This window comes from Myotis daubentonii, chromosome 5 (assembly GCF_963259705.1).
Source record: "Myotis daubentonii chromosome 5, mMyoDau2.1, whole genome shotgun sequence".
In the NCBI taxonomy this organism is placed as follows: Eukaryota; Metazoa; Chordata; class Mammalia; order Chiroptera; family Vespertilionidae; genus Myotis; species Myotis daubentonii.
This window is the reverse complement of record NC_081844.1, coordinates 53,481,451-53,499,457: the sequence shown is the minus strand read 5'-3', so window position 1 is coordinate 53,499,457 and position 18,007 is coordinate 53,481,451. Positions and strand designations below refer to the sequence as shown.

Here is an 18,007-nt window from a genome sequence, read left to right as displayed (position 1 = left end):
CGGGGGCGGGGGCGGCGGCGGGGCGGGCCCGGCGGGCGGCGGGGGCGGGCCCGGGGCGAGGCAGCCAGGGCGCCAGCGAGCAAGCGGCGAGCGCGGCGAGCACCGAGGGAAGCGCGAGCAGCAGCATGGCGGGGCTCCGACGCCCGCAGCCCGGCTGCTACTGCCGCACCGCCGCGGCCGTGAACCTCCTGCTGGGCGTCTTCCAGGTCCTCCTGCCCTGCTGTCGCCCGGGAGGGGCTCAGGGACAAGGTCAGCCTTGCGCCGCTCCGCTGGCTTTTCCTCTCCACCCTGCCCCCCCCACCCCCCTTCTCTTTCTTGTAGGGAACTGCTGAAATCTATTAGAGGACGAGGGGAGGAAAGGAAAAGGGGCAGGAGGAGGAAGGAAAGCGGTTGCAATTCTTGGATGATAACATTTTCTAACCGCAGCGTCCCCTCCCGCCTTCCCCGCCCCCATGCAAACAGAAAGCTGGGAAGTCGCGGGGCTGGGGGACCGTGCGGACCGCTAGCCGCGCGCGCCCCGGAGCCTTTGTGCGCGGTCCCCCGGCACCCCAGGCGCAGCCCCCGCTTTGTGTGGCGCGCGCTAGGGCCCCGCCGCGGCCCGGCTTCCTGCAGCTTTGTTCCCCGAGCCGGGCCGCCCGGGACCCAGCCTGCAGATGCCCGCCCCAGATGCTGCGGGATGCGAGCGCAGAGCAGCCCGCGGGGCGGCCTCCGATCGGTCCCCCAGCACCAGACCCCCCGGCCCTGCTCGCTGTCGCCTCTCTGTCACAGGGACCGCCGGCTCACACCCGTCCATTGTGTTCACATCCTTGGCTCCCTTCTCGGGTGGCCTGGGCTTTTAGAAGGAAAGGGAGACTTGTTTGGGTGAGGCGGGTGCGTAGGGGACGGTAGGGGAACAGGAAGCGTTTCTTTTCCGTGCATTAAAAACTCGGTGTGTTTTTTGGTTCATGTAGCGATTGAGCCCTTGCCGAACGTGGTGGAGCTGTGGCAGGCAGAAGAAGGGGAACTCCTGTTGCCCACTCAGGTGAGGACGGTCAGGTGACAGGGCGGGGTGGGGGTGGGGGTGCGCATGTGGAGAGGCCAGGAGGCCGCGGGCCCCCCAGTGGCACAGACGCTCGGGCCACTTTGCAAGGCAAATAAACGGTCGGGCCAAGTCTGAACACCTGGCAACGGTGGCCTTCCCAGCCTCCTCCCGCGCCATGTGACAGGGCGTGAGTCACGCCTGCCCCAAGTTCAGGAGGTGGGAGCTGAGGCCACCTCAGCAGGGCCGGGCCTGCTGTACAGAGGGGAAGGGCGGGCCCCTGGGCCAGCTGTGGTCCTGGGTGGGCAAGGGACGTGTGCCCTGTTCTTTAAGCGACCTGGTGCAGTGTGTGTGAGGACAACAGGAATATTGATTGATTAGAGATGGTACTTGCCATTATTGTTAAGTAGCTTTGGGATGACGATGTGACTTTAAAGGACTGTAGTCTTGGATTTTTCCCCCCAGTGCCTTTAATTCCTGTTAGAATACAACTTGAATTTCCTGTTTGGGGTTTCCTCCCCATATGATACAATGATTGCATTTGGAAGAAAAAAGAATACTAACATTTTATTGGAATTTGTGGCATCATAACAGGGTTTACTGCCGCAATAGACACAGTACTGCAAAGCTTTTGTTTAAGGTTTAACTTTCAGGAGAAATTCTCATTGGCTGAAGATGTACACATTTAAACATAATATTGCCGACTGTTTCTCAGCATGGACAGTGGGGACCAACGCATTTCCCCCTTTGTGGAAAGCGGTTGGAATTATAAGGGGACATCCAGCCTGTGTGCCACAGTTTTAAGATGTTCGTTACTGCCACATTGGCGGAGCACTTGGTTCCATGCTGTCTCTTGTGGCTGTTTAGAAAAACAGGATGTCTAGCTGTAACTTCACTGGCCAGGCTGTGCAGTTTTACATTTCGATTTTCTCCCTCCTATGTGAAGCATTTAGAGTGCTGGTTTTGAGATATTTGGAATATTCATTTTAACCAGAGCTAATAAATAACAGCTTCAAGGCGGAGAGGTGATTTTTAGAGGAATTTTTTTCTGGACCTTCCCTAAGGCCAGTAGGCTGAATAAGACCAGTCCTTTGAGAAAAAGCCTGCCTTCATCTTAAAAGTTTATTCCCAAATGGAGGTTTTCCCTGATTATAAATAAGAGATGTGTATTGTTGAAGGTTTGAAACATGCCGAAAGATAAAATGAACAAATCAGAAATTGTTCCTAACCCTACGGAGAGAACCACACTTAACATTTGAAGTATTTAGTGTTAAAAAAAATACAGTTATATTTGTATAGATCAGAGTCATTCAGGAGCGGCATGAGTGACATTTTGGGCCGGAGAATTCTTTGGGTGGGGGGCTGTCCTGGGCCCTGGAGGATGTCAAGCAGTTAGAGCATTTCTGCCTCTACCCACTAGATGCCAGTGGCACTCGCCTCTCCCTCTCTTTCCCCCAGTGTGACCGCTAAACATGTTTCCAGATGTAGCCAAGTGTCCCTGGGGAGCAGAAGCGCCCCATGGAGAAGCCCTGGTGTATATCATATTCATTTGCTTTTTTACTCACTTGTAGCCTCTGCCTCTTACTGGTTAGTATTGGAAGCCCACCGAAGCTGAAGGAAAGGAAAGGATAGACTCTGATTGATTGTTGCATTAGTTGAAGATTTAGTCACTGCTGAGAGATGGAAGTGTCGGGCCCCTGATAGGATTTTGTTATAGGCTCAGGCATTATCGTATGAAATTCTTAATTTCTGGTTTTGTTTATATGTATAATACACTTTGTTGTGGTAAAAAGAAAGCCTTAGAATTTAGGAGCTGTCTTTCTGGAGTGCTCACTCTAGAAGCATTTATAGCTAAGCTACCTTAATGAAAGCTGTAGTGAAAGTGAAACTGGTATATTCAAAGTAATTTTCTAAATACTTCATCTCTATATGAGTTTCTTTTAGAGACTTGTCCTGCATATACCTGGGTGGGGTGAGGAAAGATATAGATCTATCTATAGCTGTCTATTTAAACTGCATTATGTGTATATATATCAAAACTGCATAAATATACACACATATAGTATAGATATATCTTACATGTATATAAAAACTGCAGCGAGTTCTGAAGAAAGTTATTTTTAGGGAATTCTTCTCAAAGTAGTTTTAATTTTTTTCAGAAAAGCTTCCTCATGTGTCATGAAGTCCGATGGAGAGATAATATTTATAGGTGTTACTTAAATTTGAGAGTTTTCTGCTTACTTAGCTTGTAGATTGGGTTCCTTTCATTTAGAGAGACTTAAAGATGGCTTCAAAAGCTACAATTTTTAAATTACAGTTGAAATAGGAGCATCAGAAGATGTGGCATTTAAAAATCAAATACTGACATTTGCCAACACTAGTTCTTTATACAGTTATTTAGTTTGGAAATGTTTTCTCTTGATTGGGCCTTTTGTTTTCTAATGGGTCTCAAAGTAGATCAAGAATTTTAGTAACGCATCATTAGTAACACCAAATGTAATCATTGAATTGTTTTAAAACTGCCAGACCCTCTGGCCAGCTGTCCAGGATTTGACTCCCTGCTCCATCATTTTTCACCTCTCTGACCTCAGTTTCTTCACCTGCAAAATGGGGGTAATAATGGAACTGAGTAAGCACTTACTGTATGCTGCCTGTTACTTTGGCATATCCACCTGTCCCCCAGTGATTCGGTCATTGGAGAGCATGGAACCGCTTTCCTGCTTTGAAGGGGCTGATCTGTGCTGATGAATTGTATTGTGTATATCTTTATGCTACATGCTCTTCTATGTTCTATAATAGTTTGGTGTAGGAAGATAGGAACTATCCATTGCGATAATGAGAAGGAAGGAAAAAACCGTGGTTTTTATTCTTAGATTTACAGAATTTGTCCTTTCCTTTGACTTTGCTTCACGTGACCACACTTCATCACACTGTATCGAAAGTGGTGGTGGTGTAGCAATAGCATGTGCAAGAAGTAATTGCATGTGTGCAAGATACTGCTTTGCCCAACTTCTTACTTCACCTTCAAGGTCAAAAACCTTCTGTGATTCTCTGCCATCCACTTGACCTGCTCTGGCCCTCTGGGCCTTCGCATTCTGACCTTGACTGTTGTTGCTCCTGTCAGTCCTCTGGGACACTGACTTCAGCCCGAGTCTTGGCCGAGCAGGCCCAAGATGTTTCTGTTGAATGAAAGAACTGGTGCTGTTGCCCTGCTCTTTGAATAGGGACGGTCCTTCCTGACTCCTCGCTTGGCAGTGGCACCTTCATTTCTCCCTCTTGGAGTTTCTTGAGTGTCTGGATTTTTTGCTTTGTCTTGTTGCCCTAATTTAGTTCCCCTTAAGAGGGTTTGGTCTTCTAAGCTGGTTGCCCCAATGTAACCACAATGTTCTGTATGCAGTAGACACTCAGTAGTAGCCCATGAGTTCTTCCTGGGAGGGGAGAGGCAGTTGTCTCGTTCCCCAATTAATAGGGTATTCAGTTCTGAAGATGGCAGGCCAAATGCATTCAGCATTGGTTTCCTTTTATTGTTTAATAATCACATTTTTGTATCAGTTCTGGAAGCTGGAAGGGCAGTCTTGAATGTGTTCTTTTAATCCCTTCAGACTTGGCTGAGATGAGAAGCCTCCCTCCAGATCCCCCGGGCTAGGTTGCAGACGTGGATGCTGAGTAGGAGCAGCTGGAACCAATGAAACAGACGCTCATTGGTCTGGTCTGGGATGGTAGGTCCCCTGCTCCTCTGGCAAACACCTCGCAGGGGGCCTGGCACCCGGAGACCCCTGGGATCTGCCTTTAAAAATCTCACGTCTGGTTAAATTTACCCCCTTAAGCCTGAGTGAGAGTAGATAACGGAAAGTGATAGAAAGTGAAACGGGAACTGGGACACTGACTGAGACTTTGTTATCTCAGGTACTGTGTGATGTAACGGCATCTTGCTCCAGTCGGCAAATCATTACCGGGTATTTGGAAATCCTTTTGTCATAGAGATTTATTTTTGTTTTCATCTACTTCCACTATCAATATAAAAAAATAATAACTAAGAGGGGCTGAAGACTAACCAGCATTGTTTAAGCACTTGATGAGTATTATCTCGTGCTACTATGTTAAGAGGTAGGGATTAGGAAGACCTGATTTCACAGGTGAGGAAATGGAGGCTCCCAAGTCATCCTTTAGCTTGCCCAAGGCCTTGAGAAAGTAGCAGTGGTGCAATTCGAACCCTGGAGGTGTTTGGCTCCAGAGCCCATGCCCTTGGCCACTACCAGATACACTATTGTATGAACGTTAGCACAGCCCAGCCAGGAAAGTATTATTGTGATAAAGTTCCTGGGCCTGAGGGAAATAATTTTCAGGTTCTGTTTTGATTTAGAAAAATTTGCTTAATGGTTTTCAAAAATACTCATATCCACTAGTATTTTTAAATTATCTTTATTGAAACATTTTTTATTGAGGTATACTTGACATATAACATTATATTAGTTTCAGGTGTAAAGCATAATGCTTTGCTGTTCGTGTATATTGTAAACTGATCACCACAGTCAGTCTAGTTAACATCTGTCTTGGTACATAGTCACAAATTTTTTTTTCTTGTGATGAGAACTTTTAAGACTTACTCTCAGAGCAACTTTCAGATATGCAGTGCAGCATTATTCACCATAGTCACCATGCTGTGCATTATAGCCTCACGATTTACTTATTTTATAACTGGAAGTTTGTACCTTTTGAGCACCTTCACCCATTTTGCCCGCCCCTACCCCTGCCTCTGGTGGAGGGAGCAGATTACAGGATTTGGTCCCTGCCTTTTGAGAGCTTGGTGTTGCTGGGGAGATAAGGCTGGTAATACCCTGAGATAACAATCAAGTGCTGAAATGTAGGAACTGAAGGGAGAGAGGAGCAGCGTGTATGAGGAGTCAGTTAGAGATCTGCATTGGGGCTGAGCCTAGAGCCTCCCTCACATGGGTGAAGGTTCAGAGTGTTTTATGCTGGTGTTTTAACCTGGAGCCCAGAGACCCTGCTGAAGCCTGGCTGCAGGGATTGTGATGGGTATGTCAAGGTCAATTGACAATGGCTCACTTCCAGGCTAAGGAGCTTGGAATATATCTGACTCGAAGTTGGGGAGCCAGGGGAGGCTCTTGAGCAGAGAGTAGCACAGGGACATTGAATGCTAGGTCCACACCATGTGGATGATAAGTGATTGATGTTGAGGAAGATTGGCCTCGCAGTGACTCCCAGGATGGGTCGAAGGCACACGTCTTCAACAGAGCAGAAAGCCCCGTCTGTGGTGGCAATGCAGGCCTGGGGGGGGGGTCATTATGGTTGGAGTGAGGGGAGGAGAGCAGTGTGGTGGTGACCCTAAGGTTTGCCCGAGGGTCAAGGAGTGTCATGTGTCTTTGACAGAAGGAGACCAGTTAGAACAGAGGCCACCCGGCAGGGACCCTGGTGTTGGTAGGTCTGATGTTGGTAACTGTTTTGGGGAGACAACGTGCACGCATCCTGGAGGCAGCTGGCGGTAGGGCTGGAGCTGTGAATGAGTTTGCCCCACACATGTGGTGGAGGACCTCCCATGTGCTGTGTTGACTAAAACCATGCGAGTCTTGGCTCCTGTGGAAAGATAGGCATTCACTGAGCATCTATAACGTGTGATTGAGGGAGAAGTTGGTGCTGGAGATAGGGATTTGGGCCCCATGGCTTCAAGTGTGGGTTAACATTTGGAGGGAATTTGTGTGGAGGAGTCTGGGCCCAGTAGGACTGGCAGGGATCAGGGGTGGGGGGCTGGGGTGCTGAAGAGGGCACCAGGCAGTATTACCTGGAGAGCCAGGGGTCAGAGAGAAGCCGGAGGGACAGGAAGGTCGGTGTTCCTGAAGAACCCTGGCTGCAGATTTCAATGTAGTATTTAATTGGATCTGCCCTCTGTTTCTGTTTCAAGAGGCTTTTGTTTTGTTTTTTAAACCCTCCTGGTACATGACACGAGCGGTCAGATTTTTGGATGGTAAGTCTGGGAGAAGATTTTGGAATCACTTTTGAGTGATTTTTATGCCACTTATCACATTTATCAGCCTTTTTACCTTAATGTCAAAATATATCAAGTGTTCTGAGTGAAACATTACATTTTCTACGTTTGGGAATTTTAATTATTAATAAACTTCATCTTGTGTGATTAAACGAAAACATTGAAAAATGCCTTTGGAGAGAAGTGATGTCAAAGTAATTTTGAGATTATGTTCAGATTGTAATTTTAAACAGGTAAAGTGCTTACGGTGCGTACATGAGAGATCACTTGGCAATTCAGCAGTCTCCTTACTGAAGTTATTCTTTCTTTCAGTAAATATTTATTGAATGCCTGCTGTGTGTCAGGCATGATTTTAGATATTCGTTACAAAGTTCATCACCCCTGTGAGAGTTGAAGAACTCTTCCTTTTGGAGATTTTGTGCTCCTTTGAGACAACTAAAGCATGTTCTTTTTCGGTAGGGTGATTCTGAAGAGGATATGGAGGAGCATTCTCAAGAACAGAGGTAAGAAAGAAATGGCAGTGAATACCTGCTAATTTGCCCTGCCCACTTGGGATGCTATCTGGAGTCTTGGATAAGTGTATGCTTATGTACTTAATATTCTCAGTAATGCACCCCTCTCTTTGACATTTGGGGTATTTGTACTCTCTAATAATATAACTTTGTTTGAAAATAAGGTTGTCCAGAAAGCTGTTAAAACACACACACACACACACACACACACTCCACCAACTTCATTTTTCTCATGGCATGCTTACGTCCTGCGTCTTGTTCATAAATATTTATTGCGCATCAGGCACTGTACTGGGTTTTATGCTAGACATAAAACACTGAACAGGACCTGTGTTGTGTGTTGCGGGGGAGTCAGGCATTACTGTAAACAAAACAAAATAGGTATGCTGTTAAAAGAATTATCAAGAACTAGATTGCTGCGATAGAGAATAATGAGTTGGATGGGGTGGTCAGGTGAGGCCCCTCTTAGGAGGTGACATTTGAACTGAGGTCTGGAGGATGTTGTAGGATCAGCCATGCAGCAAGTAGAGGGAGCGTGCTCTGGGCAGAGGGGGACAGCCGGTGCAAAGGCCCTGAGGTGGGAAGCATGGACAGCAATCCAGGAACTTGGAGAAGGCCAGGTGATAGTGAGATGTGGTAGGACCTTAGAGGCCACAGTAAGGAGTTTGAGTTTTATTTCTTTTCTAAATATGTGGAGTGAGTTATTAAAGGATTTTACGCAGGGGCTAGTCATTGAATGGTGTCAACTACACTTACAAGAGAATATTTTCATTATGGGGCAGTCTCACTCAGTTGTCAAACTGGGATATCTGGTCCCTTGGAGGCACTTGAAGAATCAGTGGTACCTGGGCACAGGGACAACTTCCAGGGGATCGGATTTTGGATCCCCAACATCCACATTTTCTCATAAAATTCATCTGTCTGAGGTTGCAAGTTATCCTTCTCCACTTTACAAAAGAAAAGCAGACTTCTCACCCAGCCCCAATCCTACCATATGCTTCATCTTGGGCAGACAAAGGAGCAATCTGAAATACTGGTATTGATCAGGAGAAAGTGATCCACTCTGACTGGATGGCAAATTCTTTTGTAACTCTCTGATAGTTTTCAAATGTTGACTTTAAACAAAATTGAAGGAGGACCCAATCAAATTGGCAGTTGCTAGATCATCAGAAATTATTTTTAACTAGAGGCCCAGCGCGCGATTGAAATCATGCAAGGAGGTGCCCTGCGGGCGGCCGGGACCCGTGCCTGACTCGCAGCGTCCCCTGGCCCCCCTGCCTGTGTCCACTCCGGGGCTGCCTGAGCTGCTGTGCCGGCTGGGGCAGGCCCCCCGTCTCTGTCTCTGTCTCTGCTCCAGGCCTCACCTGTGCACACAACCTCCTCCTGTCCAGTGACCGTTATGGCATCCTGGCCTAATTTGCATAGTACTTCTTTTTATATATACTAGAGGCCCGGTGCACAAAAAGTTGTGCACTGGTGTGTGGGGGGGTGTCCCTCAGCCCAGCCTGTGCCCTCTCGCAGTCTGGGACCCCTCAGGGGATGACCTCCTGCTGGCTTAGGCCTGCTCTCCAGGGGATTGGGCCTAAGCTGGCAGTCAGACATCCTTCTGGCAGCCTGGGAGCCCTGGGGGGATGTCCACTTGCCAGCAGGGAGCAGACCTAAGCTGCAGTCGGACATCCTTAGCGCTGCTGAGGAGGTGGGAGAGGCTCCCGCCACCACCGCTATGCTGGCAGCCATCAGCCAGGCTTGTGGCTGAGCAGAGCTCCCCCTGTGGGAGCGCACTGACCACCAGGGGGCAGCTCCTGCACTGAGCGTCTGCCCCCCTGGTGATCAGTGTGTATCTAGTGACCAGTCGTTCCCAGTTGTTCTGCTGTTAGGGTCAATTTGCATATTATCCTTTTATTATATTGGCTAGAGGCCTGGTGCATGGGTGGGGGCCAGCTGGTTTGCCCTGAAGGATGTCCCAGATCATGGTGGAGGTCCTGCTGGGGTGCCTGGCCAGCCTGGGTGAAGGGCTGATGGCTGTTTGCAGGCTGGCCACGGCCCCCAGCCACCCAAGCTCCCAGTGGAGGCTGGCTGGAAGCAGGTATCTGGGATTTATTTATCTTCTATAATTGAAACTTTGTTGGCTTGAGCAGAGGCCACAGCTGGCCAGGACAGGTGGGAAGCTTGGTTTCCTCCATCACCGGGGCAACCAAGCCATCTGCTTGCTCTAGCTCAGGGGTGGGCAAACTTTTTGACTCGAGGGCCACAATGGGTTCTTAAACTGGACCGGAGGGCCGGAACAAAAGCATGGATGGAGTGTTTGTGTGAACTAATATAAATTCAAAGTAAACATCATTACATAAAAGGGTACGGTCTTTTTTTTTTTTTAGTTTTATTCATTTCAAACGGGCCGGATCCGGCCCGCGGACCGTAGTTTGCCCACGGCTGCTGTAGCTCCATGGCTGTCGGCCGCCATCTTGGTTGGGTTAATTTGCATATAGTCGCTCTGATTGGCTGGTGGGCATGGCTTGGGGCATAGCAGAGGTGCGATCAATTTGCATGTTTCTCTTTTATTAGAATCTACACTAATAAAAGAGAAAAATGGTAATTGGCGTACGACGCTACCCTTTTCATTGGCTAATCAGGGCTATATGCAAATTAACTGCCAACTAAGATTGGCAGTTAACTACCAACTAAGATTGGCAGTTAACTGCCAGCAAGATGGCGGTTAATTTGCATATGTAGGCACAATGCAGGGAGGCGAAAGGGAAAGCAGGAAGAAGCCCCCTGCCACTGACAGTGATCGGAAACCCAGGGGGGAGCTAAGAGCTGGGGGGCAGGGCAAAGGCGGCCCTGGGGCCACCTTTGCCCTGCCCCCCAGCCATGATCGGAGAATCAGGTGCCTTTTCCGCCCTGGCCAGTGATAGCAGGAAGTAGGGGTGGAGCCAGCAATGGGAGCTGTTCACAGTCGAAGCTGGCAGTCCCGGGAGCTAGGGGTCCCTTGCCTGGGCCTAAAGCGAAGCCCACGATTGCGGGGCCGCTGCAGCTGCGGGTCTCCGCTGCCTGGGCCGGACGCCTAGGCCAGAGGCGTTAGGCCTGGGCAGGGGTGGAGCCTGCAACCGCGGGGAGCTGGGGGTCCCCTGCCCAGGCCTGACACCTCTGCCGGAGGTCTCAGGCCTGGGCAAGGGGCCGATCCGGTGATTGGTGATCGGAGGGTGATGAGGGTCAACTCCTCTGGCCGAGGCATCAGGCCTGGGCGGGGGGCTGAGCCGGGGATTGGGGGGATATGATGGTCCCCTTGCCCAGGCCTGAAGCCTGGGTCAGAGGCGTCAGGCCTGGGCGGGGGGTGGAGCAAGCAATCAGAGGGAGATGGGGGTCCCCTGCCCAGGCATGATTCCTGGGCCAGAGGCCTCAGGCCTGGGCGGGGGTCAGAGCCAGTGATCGGGGGGGAGATGGGGGTCCCCTGTCCAAGCCTGACACCTCTGGCGGAGGCGTCAGGCCTGGGCAAGGGGCCAATCCTGCGATTGGAGGGTGATGGGGGTCAACGCCTGAGGGCTCCCAGTATGTGAGAGGGGGCAGAATGGGCTGAGGGACACCCCCCCCCCACACACACACACCCAGTGCATGAATTTCGTGCACCGGGCCCCTAGTATATGTGTGTGTGTGTGTGTGTGTGTGTGTATATATATATATATATATATATATATATATATATATATATATATATATATATATAGTAGATTTCTGATTTTTGGATAAAACATTGAGGGAGCTTAGAGTATATAGGGACAGCGCTCCACCAAAGCTCATTGAATTCACATCTATTTATGTGAACAAGCTTTTTCAGTGCTTACATTAAGAAAAAAATAAGACAAGGAACATGAGATAAAATTGATGTTGATTAACCCATCTCATCCTAGTAGTAAGTGATATTCACATGAACCAATTGGGGGTGGGGATGAAGGCTGTTCTATCCATCCCAGTAAAGGATGCATTTTCAATAGAATTTGACATGTTTAACTACCTGTCAAATTTTGTAAGAAATACATAAAAAGCTAAATTTTTTGGTTTGATCAATTGCATACTAATAAAAATATGATAATTCAGAAGAAAAAAATTTAACACTTAGACCTTCTGGCCACAGAAAAATTAAAAAACAAACAAATTTTCAATTTATACTCATGGTTTTGTTGCAAAAGGCTTTGAACATAAAGGTATACTAGGTGAAAATTCTTTGAGAAAATATCCAGCAATATAGGAAAGCCCATTTGTGTAATTTTTGAAAGTGGAAGATGATGGATATTATTGCAGTGGTATTTAGATTTCACTGAATATATTTTAAAAAGTGATTGTGAGTTGTTTTTTTTTTAAAATGCCGATGTTTGCAATATTAACTTCCTAGTGACCATTTAAGCTCAGCATAAAATTTTCAGTCGGGGATAGCTTGCATCTATGGGGCAGAGTTCAGAGCCTGTCACAGTCTTGTTGTGGTAAATGGGAGCGAGGAAAGGTGAGGAGGAATGCGGTGCTGTGTCAGCTAGGCTGGCCATAGTGGGGGCGGAGGGATAGGCAACGTTCTGAGATGAATTTTGGGGGGTGGAACAGACCCATTGCTTCCTGAAGCAGATGTGGAGAGGGAGGGAAAAGAGAAGTCCTGGAGGGCTGCTGGCATGTGGCTTGAGCCTCTGGGGAGATGATGACTGGGATGGGAAAGGATTTAGTGGGAGGGAAATCAGGATGTCTGGTTGGTTGTCTCCTAGGAATCTCAGACTTGATAAGACATGTCCAAGGGGAGCTGGCGGGTAGGCAGGTGATGATGTGTGTTGAGCTGGGAAGGCCTGGCTGCATCTCCGGGGGTGGGTGTGCCCGGCCTTAGAGAGCCTTGTGGCACATGCTCTGGAGTTTGCTCGGCTCATTTGCAAACACAGTTCTCTCTTTTTTCATTAATTAGAATTAATTTATTTTCTTTTCACCAATTTTCTGTCCCACTTAAAAGTATTAGTAGATGTTATCCTTACTGGTCTTCTGGCACCGTGTCAGATGATCAGAGTGGAGGTGTGGGGTGAGGGAGAATTGTGTCAGTGAATTAGAAGAGTGGCTTCCAAACTTTTTGACAGTGACTTGTGGTCAGAGATACTTTTTACATTATGAGACTTTTTACTTACTTATCCGAAGGCCTGTTTGTGGATGAATGTGTACATGCATGCTCGCTTATTTATACAGCAGTGCTTACCGGAGCTACCTGTGGTATACTGTTTTCTGTTTCTTTCTTTCTTTTTTTTTTTTGTGGTTAAATATATACAACATTTACCATTTTCACCTTTTAAAAATATATTTTTATTGATTTCAGAGAGGAAGGGAGAAGGAGAAAGAGATAGAGGCATCAGTGCTGAGAGAGAACCATTGATTGGCTGCCTCCTGCAGGCCCCCCATTGGGGATCGAGCCTGCAACCCCTTGGCATGTGCCCTGACCAGGAATCAAACCTTCACCTCCTGGTTCATAGGTCGAAGCTCAACCACTGAGCCACGCTGGCCAGGTCACCATTTTTAAGTGTACAGTTCTGTGACATTGAGTGCATTCACAATGTCGTGCATTCATTACCACAATCCATCCCCAGAACTTTCCTATTTCCTTAAAAATAAAAATGCCAGTTGCCAGCACTGGATTCTAATTTTAAAACACCTTAATCATAATTCTCAGTTTGATCAACCCTGATTTATATAGTATTTTACTCTTCCTGATACCAGATATTCCAGTATTTTACTGTTACTTTATCCCTAGTTGCTTTCTTTCAACTTGAGTTCCACGCCTCTGTTTTCTTTTGGCTTTTTTTGGGTTAAGATTTGTTTTTTATGCGTAAAGACAAGATCATGACATGGGTTGGATGCTGCTATTAGAAAATCCTCTTTGTGTCCATTTTCTGAAAACGTAGATTCTGGAATTCTCTCCAAAGAAGGATATGTAAGTGTGATGCCCTGTGATGGGTAAATTCATCACCCGAATATGTATTTACTGTTCATTTATCCTTACTGTGCAGTTGCGATTTCTTTTAAATGAAACATTTAATACCCCAAAGCTCATGTAATGTCTTGCTACATTTATTCATTTAAATTTTTATTGTTGAGAGTCTTACAGGTGTCCCCCTTCCTCCCTGCCCTGTTGCCCCTGCACCCGATTCCCGCCCCAGGCCTTCGCTTCCCGGTTGTCTGTGTCTATAGGTAATGAGTATGTGCATATAGGTTCTTTGATTAATCTTTTCCTGCCCCTCCCCTCTTCCCTCTGAGATTCTTCAGTCTGTCCCATGTTTCCATGCCTCTAGTTCTATTTTATTCATCAGTGTATTTTGTTCATTAGCTTTCTTGTTCAATTATTTTTATTTTTAGATTTAATTGTTGATAGATATGTATTTATTGCCATTTTATTGTTCATATTTTTTCTCTTCTCTTCTTCCTCTCCTCCTCCTCCTCCTCCTCCTCCTCCTCCTCCTCCTCCTCCTCCTCCTCTCCCTCTCCCTCCTCCTTCTTCAGTACCCTTCAACATTTCATGTAATGCTGGTTTGCTGATGATGAACTCCTTTAGCTTTTTTTTCCTTCTTGCTACTTTTAAAATAAACCTTTTGCTTTAGACTAGATTTAGATTTACAGAAAGCTGTAAAGATGGTAAGAGAGTACCCCAATACCCCTCACACAGTTTACCCTAATATTAATGTCTTACACGACTGTGATACATTTGTCACAGCTAAAAAACCAACATTGCTATAGTACATACTGTGAACCAAACCCCAGACTTTATTGCGTTTCCATAGATTTTCCTGAACGTCCCTTTTTTGTCAGGGAGCCATTCTCTCTAGATGCCACCTTACTTTCCGTGATCGTGTCCTCCGAGGATCCTCTTGGTTGTCACAGTTCGTCAGCTTTGTTTTTGAAATCGTGAGGGTTTTGAGGCGGACTGGTCAGGTATTTTGTAAAATGCCCCTTAGTTTGGGGTTGTCTCGTGTTTTTCTCTGTGGTCAGTCGGTGTTCTGGGTTTGGTGAGGAACACCTCAGATATAAATTACCATTCTCATCACATATCGCATACCTGCCAGCAACATGATGGATCATTTTGATGGTGACCTTGGTCTCCTGGCTGAGGTACTATTTGTCAGGTTTGTCTGTGAAGTTACTGTTTGTTCCACCTCTTCCCATGCTGTACTCTTTGGAGCAAGCAATTGAGTGGAATTAAGCTCTCCCTGCATAAATTATTTAGATTTCTTTAGTATGGGAGGCTTGTCTATTCTCCTTTATTTATTTTTTTGGTCATTTACATTGCTATAGACTCCTGGATATTTATCTTATACTTTGGGTTATAATCCAATACTAGATTTGCCCTGCTATTTTAATGTCCTTTGTCCTTAATCTTATATTTATGCAGTAATTAGTTTCTCCTTACACATTTTTCAAACATTTCTGATTTTCACTTTAATTACTACCCTACAGTGCCAACTCTTAATGATATTAGGATGGACTTGAAGTCAGTAGAGCCAACACTTATGAACCGCACAAAATGAAGGCATTGTCTCTGAAAGGACCCATGTGGAGAAGCGGCTACTACCGGGGCCTCGGGAAATAGATTTGACCATAGTACAGAGTCAGTATGTCCCAAGGAAAGTGGAGGCAGCACTGACATCTGTCACCGGAGATCTCGATCGTGAAGAGGCTCCCTGTCACCCCCCCTCCCCCCAGACTGCCCAGCGTGGGCCAGAAGCAGACACTCACTGTTCATGCTGGGGTGGAGGGTTCTAGAGTAGCTGCCTGTGATCTCAGACACAGTTGGGGAAGGCTTTCAGGGTAATTGGCCTCATTGAAGATTTTGTTTATATTATCTTGATTTCATCTTCTGCTAATGCTGTGTAATTGTCGTTGGTCGAAAGCCAGAAGAGCAATATTTGAAAAACGTTCTGCCCTCTTTCCTCTCCATCCCCACTTTCCTCCTGGGTGTTCTCAAATATCAGCAGTGATCTATTGCTTTGCTGAGAAAGAAAGGCTGCTGTTGGGGGTGCGTGATGAGAGCAAATGAAAGCTGACTTCAGCTCTTACTAGAATTGAACCCTCTCTGGGAAGCTTGGCTGGCTCTCTGGGCATATCTCCGATAAGCCTTTTTGGGGTCTATTTGTTAGAATGTGAAAAGTTTAAGCATTGGCAATGTATGAATAGTATATTATTTCAGCTTTTAAAAATGGCAATATAAAAGTCATAAATACTGAGTGGCTAGACTCAGTGTCTGTGGCAGTTTTGTTTTTTAACGGTGCTTTTATCTGATTAGTAACAGCAGCAAAATGTGTTTTCCTGATACTGTTTACATCAGTTAAAGGCAGATCCTGAGAGTCAGAACATGAAGAAAACCCTGTTAACCTTTCAGCAACATACTGCACGATGTAACTGCAGACAAAAGTGACCTAATCTCTAGGGAAACACTCCTTTGGCAGAGGAGGGGATCTCAGCGTCCGCACAGGGACTGGAACTGCTTTTGACTTTTCTTTGTTCTCCTTCAGAAACCGAAGTTGTGTTTTCAGCACAACCCCAAGTGCTTGACCTGTTGATAGGTTCTTACTTTTTGAACCTGAACATACCTCTCCAGGATTCCACTGAGGACGGCCTCCTCTTCCCACCTGTCATTTGTCCTAGGGCCGTGGCCAGCAAACTACGGCTCGTGAGCCACATGCGGCTTTTTGGCCCCTTGAGTGTGGCTCTTCCACAAAATACCACGTGCGGGCGATTGAAACTTCGTGGCCCATGCGCAGAAGTCGGTTTTCGGCCTGGGCGAGTGTATTTTGAAGAAGTACTGTTGGCTCTGTTGACTAATGAGCTTGCCGACCACTGCCCTAGGGGATGTCACCCACTCCCTTGGGTTTTTATATACTCTACAGGAGGAACCTGAGCTAGGAGTGTACCCTCTGCCCAGGGTCTCCCCTGCTCAGGTGCCCACAGAGACCTCCCTTTAGCCTTCAGGTGCTGCTAGATTAGTGTGTCCTCAACTCAGCTGTTGGGCTGGTCCTATCTGCCCTTCCCCCAACTGTTCTTCCTCAGGCAGCCCCCTCCTGGTGAATGGCCCCAAGGAGCATTCATTTGCATAAGCTGCGACCATCACACTCGCCACCACCAGCAGATCATCAGGTGTGGCTGCATCTTCTTCATGTGGTCTCCTGCCTCCTGGGGCGGCCCCCCCAGCCTGTTCTCCACATTCCTCCTTGAGTCATGTATGCTACCCATACATCCTGTCCTGCCATTCCTCCTACAAACAGCCTTTTGTGCACTCCTTACCTGCGGGATGAAGTGCAGAGGCCTGAGCTTGGCACAGAAGGCCTTTTGTAACGTGGGCCCTGCTCACCTCTTTCAGCCTGCCTTCTCTTGCTTCTCACTTCCCCTCATTCACAGGGTCCTCCCTCCCTCCCCAACCCCACAAAACACTTGCCTGGGCAGCCCTCTCACCTGATTCCACACAGCACCACGCATGTCTTCCTGCACAGGGCACTTACCCCTCTGTTTTGAAATGGCCTTTGTCAGGATACCCAGGTTCCTGTCCAAGTCTCCATCGCTGATTTCCCGGCACCTAGCCTAGGACCTAACACCTAGGTGAAGAGCTGCTAACTGAAAGGATGCAAGCTTCTATTTCTAAATTTAAGACAATGTAATGTTTTACATGTTTTTCATATCCAAGCCCACAAACCATATTTGTCATTGAAACCACAGCACTGACATTAGTATGAGGGGCTGCGGTTTTTAAATTGGGTTTTTGCAGTTGGTGTGTCTTGAAAGAGAATGGGTTGTAGCTCTCTCTAGGTGTGGCCCCTGCTACCTTCTGCTGGTCGTATGGCCCCTGAGGGCTGCACAGTGAATGCATTCATGGCTTCACGGCCATCACAGTGCAACGTGAATTTCCCCTGACTGAAATAGATCTCATCATTTAGCTGTTCTTAGCATACAAGCTTTGAAACAGGGTTCTCGGTATATATTAAAATTGTTTTCAAGCCACAAAAGCCTTGCTGGGTTTTTCAGGCTGTGAAATTTTTAGCAAAACTCTTGACATTTTTATCATTGTTCAGGTCTCCATTGAAACTGATGAGAAAAATAGTATAATAGGATGAGAATCCTAATTCTGGTTTTCATTGAAATTTTTACTTTTCCTAGATATATCTTTTTATAGACTCTGGAGCGGTTAGGTGTGTGCTAATTTGTATCTTCATATTGAAAAAGATGCTTGAACCAACTTTAATAATTTCATGTGTATTTTGAAGAGTTAATCTAGAATAAAATAGGCAGAACACTTCATTCAGATTAATATTTCTGAGCCAAAAAAGTGGATTGCAGCCTGGAGAGATGTGGGGTGTCCAGCACCAGGACTTCCATGTTCCTTGAACGAGAGAGTGCTGTTAGGAGAAGGGGCTGAGCTGGACGCCAAAAGTCTGACTCATAGTTGGCTTCGTACTGACTGCCGCTTGGTGGCTT

The 18,007-nt window shown here is 46.9% G+C and overlaps 1 protein-coding gene across 1 annotated transcript in view; it reads left to right on the top strand.

Moving 5' to 3' along the window:
• Positions 1-60: 60 nt before the first annotated feature.
• Positions 61-18,007, top strand: part of TMEM131L (transmembrane 131 like) — a 146,185-nt gene continuing 128,238 nt past the window's right edge. Inside the window, 3 exon segments of the mRNA XM_059697802.1 lie at positions 61-249; positions 951-1,021; positions 7,482-7,525. Of these exon segments, the coding sequence (XP_059553785.1) occupies positions 126-249; positions 951-1,021; positions 7,482-7,525 (239 nt within the window). The 5' untranslated portion in view covers positions 61-125.